The sequence below is a fragment of the Micropterus dolomieu genome, linkage group LG16, assembly GCF_021292245.1.
Source record: "Micropterus dolomieu isolate WLL.071019.BEF.003 ecotype Adirondacks linkage group LG16, ASM2129224v1, whole genome shotgun sequence".
Taxonomy (NCBI): Eukaryota; Metazoa; Chordata; class Actinopteri; order Centrarchiformes; family Centrarchidae; genus Micropterus; species Micropterus dolomieu.
Window position 1 is genome coordinate 19112545 of NC_060165.1, and position 14181 is coordinate 19126725.

Here is a 14181-nt window from a genome sequence, read left to right on the forward strand (position 1 = left end):
GTTCTGTGTTGCCGGTGATTGCAGTTAAAGTGTCAGCTGTCTGAGAATCTTTTGTTTAAATGGCAAGTGGAAAATGCCAACATCTGTTACTTCCACTAAATTGGCTGAAGCTGTGCAGTCACTTCTTGTCCAGCTACTCCGGACCGATCGTTAGGAGTCTGCCACTTCTTGATGGACCCAGACTCTGGCTTAGGTGCTGATCCGGTGTGCCAACTCTGCAGGCACACACATTTTCCTACTTTTATCTCACCTGTCAGTTGGTATAATCACTTTTTGGAACTTTGGTTCAAATGCTGCTTTGGCCCAGTTTTAGTGACATGTTGTTTTCTTCTCTGCTAGACGCAGCATTTTTTTTCCTCCCAGAAGTTTAATCCAAACTATTTCCTGTTTGCTCTTTCCCCAGTGCCATCATGGGCCATTGTCTCTATTGCCTTTGTTGCTATCATTCTGGTGTTAGCGTGCTGCTTCTGCATCTGCAAAAAATGGATATTCAAGAAGAAAAACAAAAAGAAGGGCAAAGACAAGGGCAAAAATGCCATCAACATGATGGACGTCAAGGATGGAGCCAAAACCGAGGTAAAGACTTTTTTTTTATTAATTTAATTTAATTTAATAACGCCTTACTGCCAAAACATTTTGTTTTTGCTGGATCCTCTGTGCATGACATTACATTAGAAAAAAAAAACTTGTCCATTAACATGTCTTAAATATGTTTAGTGTTTTTTGTTTGTTTTTTCCATGTTCGACATACCTTTTCTTTTTTATATATAATTTTAGTCCCTCTAATGCTGTATGGTGACAGATTACATTTGCAGTAACTCCTTTAACACATTAAGTTTGTGTTTTTCCAACAGAATGAAAATAATTGTACTGCAAATATGGCTGTCAAAAACGTCCCAATTTTTTAATTCAGTTGCCGCTACTTTCTTATATGTATTTTGTGTGTATTATCTATTAACTGTTGCCAAAGAGATACATACAGTATTACTTTCTAAGATTTTTCACCACTTCATTTAAAAGAAATTCAATCTAATCGCAGGATAGTTAATGGAAGTCTTTTTAATGGCTTCAGATTGAAGAGAGAGTATTTCAGTCTTTTTTTTTCTTTTACTTTTTGTTCCTGTGTGTTTCTTTTTGTCATATGAGGACCTGCTCACTTGTTGAAGAGTGTGAGTAACGTTTACCGTGTAATGACGTGGTATCCACCCAGAGAAATGACGTCACCAAAGGATAAACAAATGAGAGAGAATTTAATTAAACTCTACTTTTCAACAGTGCAGAATGGGATGCAATGAAAAGCAGACACTTCAAATGGAGTTAGCGCACTAATTGCACCAGCACTATGCTGCCGTCCTCAGTAGAAATATGTACAAAGTGTGTTTAATATGCTGCAACATCTCTGTTATCAGAGGTGGATCCGAAGACAGAAACCAATGACAATGTTTTCATGCTTCATTTGAGTCACTTATTGTAGAAGGAAGATTAAGACTTACATGTTAATGACTCATTTATTTTTAAAGTAAACAGTGAGAAGCTTTAGCAAACTGCAAGGTCAGTCAAATTGGTCCAGTACAGTACATTACTTTGCTTGTTAGAGGAGAAGATTTTCCATGCATTTTTTCAGTATCCTGACTGCCTTTGAACCATCCAATTTTTATTTTCAAACAGTCATTAATCAAAATGAAAGATTAATAACCCTAATAACTAATCTCTAAGAACTGTGAATCTGCCACTTCTGAGGCAAGCGGTCATTTCTCCTGGTGTGCCCAGACTCTGGTGTGTTAACTCCTGTGTGTGGTTGTTTTAATTTGTGTTTCTTCCTTCTATGTCCTCCTTATCTGTGTTGTGTCTGATGACTGTTCGGGATGGTCACTGGCGGTAGGTTCCCAATTGCTGGATCTTAAGCCTGCTGCTCTGATGTTTTTTTTGTAGCCTCTTGACAACAACTTACTCCCGTAGAACCAAATATATGTAACTATGCATACAGTACATGTATATCTACTGTATATATGTGTGTACAAACTGCATATGCACATATATATGTATGAAAGAAACACTGGGTGCGCATTGACAAGGTTGAACCATGCTGATTTTTGTGCCAAGCTAAAGTCTCCTGCCTTTTGAATCTTTAATTTACATTTCAAACGAATGGCGGGCAAGCAAACGTAGAATGATTGAGAGGCTCTACAAGTAAATGTTCTTTTGAAACTGATGATGAAAAGGAAGCTTTTGACATACAGTAGCAATTGCATTCACAGCTATCAACCTAGGTGAAACAGATCACAACCTTCCTGGAGCACATATGCATAAAAGTTGGATTAACCTTATAGAGTAATAAAATACACGTTCGATAAATTAGGGGATTTTATTTCCTCAATCATTTTACTCGCACCACATTTCCATCTTTTATGTGTCAAAGAAAACCTAAAGACCATTCATATTTGGATTCACTCCCAAAAGGCAGAGACCCAAGTGGCTCAGTGGAAAATTTCTAAACCAATCAGTGTTGTTCAGCCTTTTGCTTTCACATGAGCAACTTGACAAACTAATAAGAGCAGGCCCCAAAGTACATTACAACCCCTTTTACCAACACCTACCCACCCACCGCTGGCATGATGCTTCTAGCTACCATTGGCGTAGGGGATAACATAAAGGCTTTAGGGGTTATGATGGCAATGTGACTGTATATCTGAGGGCCTTACCAGACTTGAGAATGGGGAATCACACGAGAGCACCGGTTTGTACTACAGAGAATGCTCTGCATGCCTAACGAAAGAAATATCTTGGAAGGCTACTTTTGACAATGAATGAATGACCTTGAGAACTAGTCTTTGCCTCTTCAATCGCATGTTGGTCTTATAACAGACTCCTTCACCCCCACCCCCACCCCCCACCAATGCCACCACCTGCTACCCTTACCTCAGTGCCAGGCTAGCGAAAGGGCAACTTCACTTTCACTCTGCCACTTCTGCCACTTCCCCGTTGATATGTGTTTTTGCCAGAGACTTGATCTGCCTGAAATAACATCAAGGGAATTGTCTTACTGTGATCTTTTCCGGGAGCATCTCTCTCTCCTCCTTTCTGTACTCTCTCTATGTCTCTCTACCCTACCCACTACTTCTAATGCCTGCCCATTGCTCTCATCTCTGGCGCCATCATTTGATCTTTCCTCCCTTTAGACAGAAACACCCAGAGATTGATAGAAAAGCATCATCAGGGGACCAGGCTTTAGTGCATCACAGAGCATGTGTTAACTGCTATGGTGTTTTAGTGCTTGCTTCCCCTGTTTCCCCCTTATACACCATAAAACAAGTGGCAGCTTTTACAGGAGTAGGTCCGCTGGCAGGACCTGGGCGGGGGAACGGCTGGCTGGGTGCTAGCACCAGCGACAAACAGGCGACACTGACTCTTGGTGGGTGTCTCCTTCAGGCCTTGAAGGATGATGAGGAAGATGCGGAGACAGGGCTGACCGAAACGGAGAAAGAGGCCGAGCCCAAGGAGGACCAGAAACTGGGCAAATTACAATACTCCCTGGATTACAATTTCACAGAGAATACGGTAAGGATCTGTTCTCCGAATCTCTGTGTGTGTGTCGTTGTTGCAAAAGGTCCTCCTTCGTAAGTATGGTCACACCCAACCTCTGAGGTGGTCCAACTTTTCATTTCCCCAGAGATTAAACAGGACCCACCCAGGTTTTGCACAACATTCTCCCATCGTTGCATTACCACAACTGTAAACACAGTTTGGTCACTGAAGCTTGAGAGCAATCTCGCAGGGATATCATGGTGGTCTAGTTTGTGCATTCGCCACTGAGCCTTGTAAAAGATGCAGTACACTATTGGGATTTAGTTTGCCTCTGAATTTCTTTCTTTCTTTCTACTTGATTGAAAACAGCCCCTGCAGATATCCATCTGCTTTATTTTTTCCAGCAACTGAGTTTTAAAAAGCAGAATGAGGGAGCACATCAGCTTCCTGGCGCCAGATGTTGTGTGACAGATAATAGATGCGGTTCGTGAACACAGTGCTGTCCCTCACTGGGCTAGCTAACTCCCTATTATAAACAGAACTGACAGCCTGAGATTAGACAGTGCAACATGCACCGCTCCTGTACACACTCAGTCACACTCTGGCATAGGTACAGTACACCCCCCTTACTACACAACAACAAAATTTGAATCAGTAAAAATGTTCTGATGCAGTCTGTGCCCCCTTCACTGATCAGTAGTCAATATTTTTTACCAATTAACCTGTGCAATATTTATCAGTACGCAGATTATGGAATCAATGATGGTGCTAATAAAATTCAACACCATTAGTGTTCAGTCAACCAGACCCCTTTTCTTTTAGAGAAAAAAATGCCAAATTATTGACTCATTCCATAAGAAGGGGTATTATACAGACAATAGTACATTTTTCACTGAGTTGATCTGTCATGTAGTGGGAGGCAGTGACAGGTCTCTATTCGAGGTTCTTGATTACAATGGTAATAAGCTTCACAGTGAGCTGAAGTTTAATGAATGGATGACAGTTTTCACGCTTTGTGACAGTGACCTCAGAGAAGCCGGGCTCGGCTCATTGCCACTCGGGCTGCCTCTGAAGTTAAAGAAGCTCACAACAGATAGACCTAAAAACCCAGGGAGGCAGCCATTCATCTGACCTACTTTCAGCACAGTGACCGACGCAGTCCAGAGGCACAGTAACATTCAGGAAATTTTTTTTTAATCCTCAAGCTTCGAGGCCCATGCAATCAATGTGAGCACCATAGAACTGTTTGAGGAGAACTGGCACAGGTGATTGGTTTAATGCCTTGGCTGTAGGTTTCTTTATTTCTTTATTTTAGAAGAGGTGAACAGCTGGACAGGTGGCAATTCTTAAAGCGAGAATATTATGGAGAACAATCATTGTGTAGTCATGGGGTAATTTGATGATGATATGATATTTAATCACCGTTGAAGCAGGAAGGTGTTTCCCTTACACTTTGATGAGATAAAATTTCGTTGTTCAAACATGCCAGTCTGAGCTGCCCGTGTGATGTGCGATGTGTGTGATGTCACAACTGGAAGCACAATATGCCCAGAAATCACGATTTCAGGTTGAAGTAGACTTGATAGTTGTGTGAAGAATGAAAAAGAGAATCTATCACAAATCCTGCATACTTTCTCACCTCCTTCACCTTGTCAATCACTGTGTGAAGTGCATTTCAAAGATTTGGGGGTGTTCAGACACCGTTTCAGCACTGACAATTCAGCAAGCACTTGCTTGTAGACTCCTGGAAACTATCTGACTTTTTTCTCCAATGAGCTACACATAGATTTGTGATACCAATTTGTCAAAAAAAAAGAGGAAATATGCCTCGTTTAAGATTCTGCCATAAGCACTGCGGAATAACATATTGTATGTCATGCAAAAGAGACTTTCCCATGATGGTCTAACAATATGTCGTTAAATGTGCCCAGAAAAAAGGAGGAAACCGGGTTTGTGTGTGTACAGAGACTGAGGCAAGATCAGGCTGAGTGGGAGAAGACTAGCAGATTAATGTCAGCTCCTCGTGGCAAAGAGTCTCAGCATTGTTTCTGTCTGTTAACCACCACCAATGGCTGCTGCCCCTGGTGTTGATGATTCTGGGTTTATACACTAATGAGACAAAAGGTTTTGTAAAAGATCCAAATCACTCACGAGATTGAGGACTCGGCTGCATCAGGCAAATACACAGCAAATGAACCACAAAGAGCCCTCTCAGCACAGCAGGAAGAGAATAATAAAGTCATAGCTTTTTTCAACATCATTACCATTTTCATTGCTCATTTTGCAGGTCAGGAACAGGCCTATCGCATTGTGTCCAGTCAGAAAATGTGATTTTTAAACTCATTATTAAGATGGAATGAATTTCATTTTCATGATTTACTTGAAATTTCCCCAAGACAGTACATATCTAATATAACACACAAAGCCGCTTCAGTAAATATTAGGAAAAGGACTATTTGTTTTCTTTATAAAAGTGTATATGCGTGTGTGGAATGGTCACAGCAGAGCCATGATGCATTGGAACAAAAGCCCTCCAAGACACGATGCCAAGGGCTGAATCACCGTCCTGTACCCATTCTGGTCAGTGTGCTGCTCACTGGACTGAAGAGTAAAACAAACAATAGCAACTCTCTGCTAGATGATATGTGATAGGGCTCGAGTCCTTAGTTTAACAGAAAAAGCCACACAGATGTGCAAACACACAGGCACGGTTGTTGTTTTTTCATAGTCTATAGTCAGGTGTTAAAAAAATCTAATTCTAATTAGTGCTAAAATATTAGTCCTTTTTTCCAGTATTTTACATATTTATTGTATCTGTTTTAATTCATTGTAAACTGCATACCTATGGGTTTTGGACTGTTAAGCACAAAACACGTAGTCTGAAGATATCAGTTTGTGCTCAGAGCATGTGGGATGGGTATTTTTCGCTTTGTTTGTGGCATTTTATAAGACAAATGGTTAATTGAAAAAAAAAATTTACTAATTTAATTGAAATGGTAGCAGCTGGACAATTACTACGTAACACCAAGTTACTCAGTTATTGTATCTGAAGGGAGTTATCCAAAAAGTCACTTCTTTCACTTACCAATACCAATTTTGAGAAAATCAGGACAAAAAAGAGAATTATGGAAAAGCTCAGTAGATACACATTTGGGCACTAATTGAAATTTGAGTCAGCCGTAGTATCATACATCATGAGGAAAGATCCAATTAGCTGATCAGCAAACTCCATATCAACATTTCCATCTACTTCTTGCTCGTATTTCTCTTCTAAATCACCAGCACCTCTTCCAGTAAAGATGGTGTGACATGCTGTGTCTGCCACAGACTGTGCTGATGGATGGGTGGAAATCAGAAGGACAGCATGCAAGGATGAATTGCTACACTCTAAATTCAAGTGTCACTTCACGGCACTAGAGTGCAAAACATGGTTACATTTAGGTTCAGGTAAATGACAGCTAGAATAATCGTACGCCTTTTATTTACCTTTTGCAGCGAGTGATCTTGATAAGCTACACGCAGATGTGCAATTATAAAAGTTATATTTATGTCAAAGCGGTCTGTTAAAATCATGACAGAATCAGTGTTTGCACTGGGTTTTCAAGGTAATGTCAAGAAAATGTTGTGCGTAACCTTGGGAACAATTATTAAATGTTCTTGTGTGTTCACTATTGTCATGTGTGATTTTGTGTGCGTACAGTATACACGTGTGTATCTGTGGTACATTTACAGAATGTGGATTCTGTGTTATCAATACTCCATCATTTCATAAAGACCTTTCCATACTGGAATCTCACCACCATCTAATGCAGATCTGTACATATAATATAGTAGTGCTGAGATACTTTGTGAGATAGTAAATGGTTAAATTAACATGTTCCAGAAAGTACAGGGTAAACCCACCTAAACTAACATAAATCATCGCAGCATAAATTTATAGTACATAGCATTGTAAATGCTAGCAAACTCACTTAAAGTACATTAATCTAATTAAGGTTTAGTTAGGTAAACATTTGTCAGGGAAAGAGCTGCTCTGGAGGCAGAAATAATCTCATTAGTCAAATTAAACATTAACGTGTGGAAGCAAATAGATAGTTTTTTTTTTAAAGCTGCATCAGATGGAGGCCAATAAAGAAGCAGATGCAACTGTGACTTAAATGGAAACCTTAATCACAGTATTTTGTCCATTCATTGAGACCAGGCACAATCCCTGAAGCTCCCGGGTAGTTTACTATCTTGCTAACTAGGCTAACTGTCTAACCTAGCAGCCTTGGATGACTAGGCTGCCTAGATCCAATTAAAAGTAAAATTTTAGTTGTCAAAGCAGCTCTGGTTCTGCAAATTTATTTCCCCTAATTTTGGTTATTTGTCTTATGGTCATTTTACCTACTTTTATTATTGACCACTGTGTCGCTGGTAGCACCACACAGTAAACCTGATGTAGCTCCTGACAGCTGTAGAGCTCCATGGCTGGGTGCCCTGGTCAGCCTCCAGATTACTGCTTGATGGCTGCCTGATAGGAAGTTGATTGACTGACTAGCTGGGCCTCCTGAGAGGTCATTCAGTAGAAGCTCTGACTGGCAGGTCAATCAGCCTCCCAGGCCCCCCATTGTGGTTATCAATTATCGGCCTCATGTGAAGAGAAACAGTCCTCTCATTCCTACTCTGACACATCCTGACCTTTACGAACTCTTCAGCCACTGCCAGGCTCTGTCGACATAACCTTCTAGTATTGCAGCCATATCCCAGAATAAATGACACTGAATCATCTTCAAGCCTCCATTACGAAGAAATGATTGCTAATGATATCAAAAGATAAGACGTGTCTAAAAAATCCAGTGTTCCCCAAGGTCTAAGAGCAATTACTAAGAAACATTTTAGACATTCCTTTAATCAATGTATGGTTTATCTGTAAGGATGTTGGTGGGATGAAGGTTAAGGTATATTGGGATGATTTGGGTTAGCGGACAGTCTGACATGCCTTCTCTCTGTTTCTTAACCTTTGTCTTCCCCTTTAGCTCATAGTGGGGATCATCCAGGCGGCAGAGCTGCCTGCTATGGACATGGGTGGTACATCTGATCCATACGTAAAGGTCTACCTGCTGCCTGACAAGAAGAAGAAGTTTGAGACCAAGGTCCACAGGAAGACCCTCAACCCTGTCTTCAATGAGCAGTTCACCTTCAAGGTACACTTCACAGGAGTTTATTTTCAATTGGTTCCACTGAACGCTCAAAAACATTTGCTCATTTCAAGCACTTTTTTGTGTAGCTGGAGATCTTTTAGTTCCACTGACAATCTGATTTGCATGCAGCCGTGAATGCTGGGAAGGTGTGGAGACAGCAACCAGCTGGCACATTAACAAGCTCCTGACAGAGTCTCTCTCACACACACAGTTACACTCACATACACACTCTGAGGCTCAATGTGATTGGGATTAACACAGGCAGATGCACCACTACATCCTGGCCTAGCCTTCACCATAATGGATGCATGGCTGTGGCTCAGCAGTGGGGAAAGTTTTGTTATTCCCCTGACAGTGAAGAGTGCAGGTGTTTGGTGTAAGTTAAGCATAATGTGATGTGATATTCATTTCAATACTGTGTGTGTGTGTGTGTGTGTGTGTCTATAAATCTGTGAAGAAAAAGAAAGGGACATGCGATTATAAGTACCAACAAGAAAAAGATGAATTTCTGAGATAATGTCAAGCAAGGTCTTATCGTTCCCTTACTCTTCTTTTTTGTCTTGTAACACGTAATTTCCATTTAACAAGTTTATTCGCCAAAATTAAAGGCAATCAAGGATCAATCAAGTACTGCTGTACTCCCAGGTTGGAGGCCTGATAACACCGTCTGTCAGGGCAGGGGCTGGAAGAGTAGTGATTTATTTGGAAACAGAATCACCCACTCTAAAAACACACACATCTGACTCTGCTTGGGATGTGATTAACTTTACAGACATCGCACGTTTTTCCTTTGGAAGTCCAGTGCTGACAATATTAAAATGTATGAAACTGAAACTTTATTTTGAGTTGATACACTAGGGCTGAACGAAAATGTAGGTGAATTATACAGTGCATCTTGCCCGTTTTAAACAGTCATGCAGTTGCAAATTCATGCCGTTGTCATCCTTGTGTGACAGATCTGCTCGCCAGTCACTAGCACCATGTGCCTCCTGTAACGGTCCTACTCACCAATCAGAGCGGACACAGGACGTGTACATTTTACAAAAACAAACAAAATTAGAGGAAAACGTGGGATCATGGCGCCAGCCGACTGACACAGGCAGCGGCTGTGCCGCGGTTTTATCTGGCGTCAACTCACACTGAAGTGTTTCAGCAGCGGAGCGTTTAGCTGCCCTACGTTGTTGACGTGTTGTAGCTCTGTGAGCCTGTTCCGTTCCACTGCGGGCTACATATTCTACATAGAGCATTTCTGAATAAGAGTATTTTGCCTGACTGATTTTGCTGAGTTATTCAGATTTGTTCAATTGTCCTTGATTTTTGTGATTCTACTACGGTTAATTAGGCTACATAGTTAAATTGTGTCTTTTGTGGTCTGTTTTAACTGTGTTTATTGTTGATGTACAATCGGGAGTCTGCAAGGGGTGTTTTATTTTGAAAATCGACTGGATTCTATATGGCGTTCTGTGTCTGACTTCCTGTCTGGTTCATCTGCTCTGTGCTGCTTGATGCAGCTTCAGTCAAAAATAGACTGGCAATGAATATTGAACTTTAGCAAAACTTCAATAAAAAAATCGCAAATTGAATCGTAATTGCAATGTCTGGCAGAAAAATCGATTTTTCCCCCAAATCGTTCAGCCCTAAGATACTAACTAAATTTACAGAACACCTTTTAATATAATACAATTCTACACAACAATACCGCAAATATGGCTTTAGCAATCACCACATGGTTGAATTAACAGCTCTCTCATAATGAGACAGGAGTTATTGCAGGGCTGGATTGCATCACATTCCAAAGGTGCACCTGTTAAACTGGTAACTCAGTTTAATTTGTGTTGATTGTTTTGCTGAGTTGTAAATAAACTGTTGCAGAGGCTCATAGAGACAAAATAATGATTTGAATAAGATTTTCCCTGAGTCCTCCATGCAACACAGTGACAGCTTCTCCACAATACAGACCCTTATAGAATGCTACTGCTTGCTTACAACTGGAAATATTAGCCTAGCCTGCTAACTGAAAGCTCATAGACTCAGTGGATAGATAAATAGAAGAAAAATTATTTCATTCCAAATTTAGCTCATTCAGTTATAGGGGTGTGACGAGACAATTAACCCACGAGACAAGATGAGATTAGAGATTGGGTTCACGAGATCGGGACGAGACAAGATTTTAACACTATTTTTAAGAAATCTTTAATGCTGAATTATTAGCATTAAACACTTTATTTCCAGCATTGTGATGAATTTTTCTGCTCCAGAATATGGAGATTTTTTTTATTTATTTATATAAAGAGAAACACAAAATTCAGGGGGCAGGTGACGATTCAAAATCTATAGCCTAACTATAAGAATATAAGTCAGTGCAGCTCTCACTCAAACTGTACTGATCTCAAATCTGTTTCTCCTGTAAACCAACTTATTTATTATCCATGCTGAGTCTTGATGTAGTCTTCCCCCCTCTTTGTGTCTTTGTTTGGGGAAGTAACCTCTTTAAATGTTGCTGTGGCACCTTTTCACCATAATGATAAATTATTTAATTTTAATTTAGAATTTCCTTTAGAAACTCCTGGACTTTAATAGCTCCTGTGCTTCAGCAGAATTTCTGCTCGTGGTCAAAACTTTCTGCACATTCAGAATCTCTCCCACATAGGCTATCTGTGTTCTCAACATGTCCAGAGAAAAGGCAGAATATTACCTAACTAACATAATCATTTAATGAGAAGTCTACCTGCCCTTTACTCTGCTGTGCATTATGTTTTTGGTCCGCTGGTAGTAACGTTATCCCCTTCAGACCGTTTGACTGACGCAGTTTGGGACTGCATGTTGCATGTGAAACTGAAAGTAAATGTAACACTTTTGATCAGGCAGAAATCTCACCACAAATCCACACGTTAACCTCCAGTCCCAAACAGAGCAGGCTGCGCTTCAGTTTTTAGATGATTATGTTGCAAAACTCTACCCGCTACGTTACCACTCGTCACAGCTGTCTGGACCACTGACTGTATATAAAAAGGTCTGGACTCACAGCCCGGGTGGGTTCAGCTGATTACTATCGCAGTGTATGCCTGTGTCAATCAGCTGGGCAGAGTTGATTCTTATCAGTTATACATTTGTATTTCATTGCGTGAGAAAATTAACGTGTGGCTTGACAGCCTGTGAAAAATGTCATTTGCGTGAGTCTCGCGAAGCAGCTTTTTACCTGATGAGAATTCTCACAAATTAACCTCATAAGATCTCGTTACCCCCCTATTCAGTTATAATATGCACAATATCTCTACCTTTGGACAAGCTGCAGTTTGATAGCAACAATGTGTTCCTGTTAGTAACACATCGACCTCTATAATATCACTTCTCTCAGCTGTTTGGGCTAGAGTCAGACAGTTGTGTTTGAGCCTGTCAATAAAACTGACTGACTGAAGAAACACTGTATATGCGAATACCCATTTAATAACAGTATATGTGTTACCGTTGTCATCCTTCTCAGGTCCCCTACGTAGAGCTCGGTGGAAAGACACTGGTAATGACGGTGTACGATTTTGACCGCTTCTCCAAACACGATGCCATCGGCGATATCAAGGTGCCCATGAACAAGGTGGACTTCAGCCATGTAACAGAGGAGTGGCGGGATCTGCAGAGCGCTGAGAAGGAGGAGGTAAGACTTATTAAACCAGTGTGAGCAGACACACATGCCAGAAGTTCAACCACTCACTAAAAATGGGAAACGAGTGGGTTTGAAATCATTTTGTGACACCTGTCTCTGTGTCAAGGCTCAGATTTGTACATCTGGTAGCAGCTGTTTCAATAATGAGAGTAGTATTATCAGTGCTTGCGTAAGTGATATCGCCATGATTATTTTGCTGTGTTCAGCAAGCCATTTGTGCTCGAACCACAAATGTGGTGCCGTGGCTGAAGTAATCCATCTCTCCTGCAAATGTCACTTAATCAGATGTCCACACTTCCCCTTCAATTAATAGAAGTGTGACTTTCCAGGCAACAGTTCAGGATATTCAATTTTCATGGTAAATGTCATGGCATATAGCACATGTTGCCAGGGGAACCTCATTTTTAGCATTACGGTGGTTTGATTTAAAGGTTAATTATAACAGTGTCGAATGGCTGGTGATGTTGTTTGAGTTGAAGGGCATTACTATAATTCCTTAGCGTTTGGTCACACAGCTGCACCTGACAATTTTACGCAAGGTTTGAGACACTGGAGCGACACTCTGCTGTGTTCAAGCTCAATGGAGAGCAGTTGCAGAGGCAGACCATGGAAATAGCTACTCTGCACCTTCCAAAAACCTTTGAAAAGTAGTGAAGCTTTTTATTATTAAATTTCTTAATTGAACGCTGTAATCATGATGTGGCACTAAACAGTTATTTTGGGTGCCTAGAAATGACTATACATTGATCCATTTGTTAATAACGTTTGTTTTTGATGATGTGCAATGCCAAGAGGTTTGCAGAACTCGTGTATGCAAGTGACTGCCTCAGTAGCTGTGAATTACAGTACACCTGCCAAAGTGAAAAGGACTCATTTGTCTTGGCCGCTCAGTAAATGTACCTATTGATTTCAAGCAAAACTCTACAGTACGGTTGGAGGTTAAAAGAAAAGTTTGACATTTTGGGAAATATACTTGTTTATATGTCACAAGGATAAATTTAAATGGTTGCGAGATGATTAATGGGATATAGGAAAGAAGAAGATTAGTTTACCTTGATTTGTTTGAAGAGATAACAAGCCAAAAATGTTGAGAGCCACTGGGTTTAAATACATATTATAAAACAAAGAAAGCTCTGTTAGGACTCAGCTTATCAGTCCAAACGCACAAAGAAAGAGCCGCTCTTTCAGGTATAAATCCTTCACCAGTGAGCTCAGTGAAAAGGCAGAATGAATAAAATTTAATACTCTACCTACACACAGGTAACACAATCCTCTTTACTTTTAAGGTCAAATATAAAGTAGCAAGTTCTGAAGATGCCCTTTAAGTTGAAAAGGCAGCTGTTGGCCTTTTACAGTTCATAGAAAATATTAAAGAACCTGGCCACTGCGCTTGACAGGCATAATTAACCGTCGCTCCTTCTCTCGCTGGCCTCCAGCGTAACCTGTATTTGTGTTGATTAAAAACAGGCCTTCATCATCAATGTAAGACTATTTAGTCATTGGTTTTATAGTGCAACTGTCAGGATAGTAGATGATAAGTAAAATGGGTGGGGACAGTACAAAACACACTGCAACTATTTCCAGCACACCTGCACGAGTTTCTGCATGAGTTAATAAGCCCTGATTGGAACTTGATGAAAGACTACTGAAATAAAACAAAGGTCGATATTCAGGTCAGGTTTTCCTCTGATTTATAATCTTCGTTCAAAATGGCCACACGCACAGCAGATGTGAACTGAACGAGAGTTATCGACTGCGTCTGCTCCTTGTGTTGATAAGGGATATGGCAAGAATATGAATCACTCTCTGTTC

The 14181-nt window shown here is 40.5% G+C and overlaps 1 protein-coding gene across 9 annotated transcripts in view; it reads left to right on the plus strand.

Moving 5' to 3' along the window:
* syt1a (synaptotagmin Ia) overlaps positions 1–14181 on the plus strand; it is a 194288-nt gene that overhangs the window by 164727 nt on the left and 15380 nt on the right. For all 9 annotated transcript variants that reach the window (XM_046072082.1, XM_046072088.1, XM_046072080.1 and 6 more), the window contains 4 exons: positions 404–576; positions 3430–3558; positions 8544–8711; positions 12193–12360. In XM_046072082.1, the coding sequence (XP_045928038.1) occupies positions 404–576; positions 3430–3558; positions 8544–8711; positions 12193–12360 (638 nt within the window). The remainder of the gene's footprint in view (positions 1–403; positions 577–3429; positions 3559–8543; positions 8712–12192; positions 12361–14181) is intronic.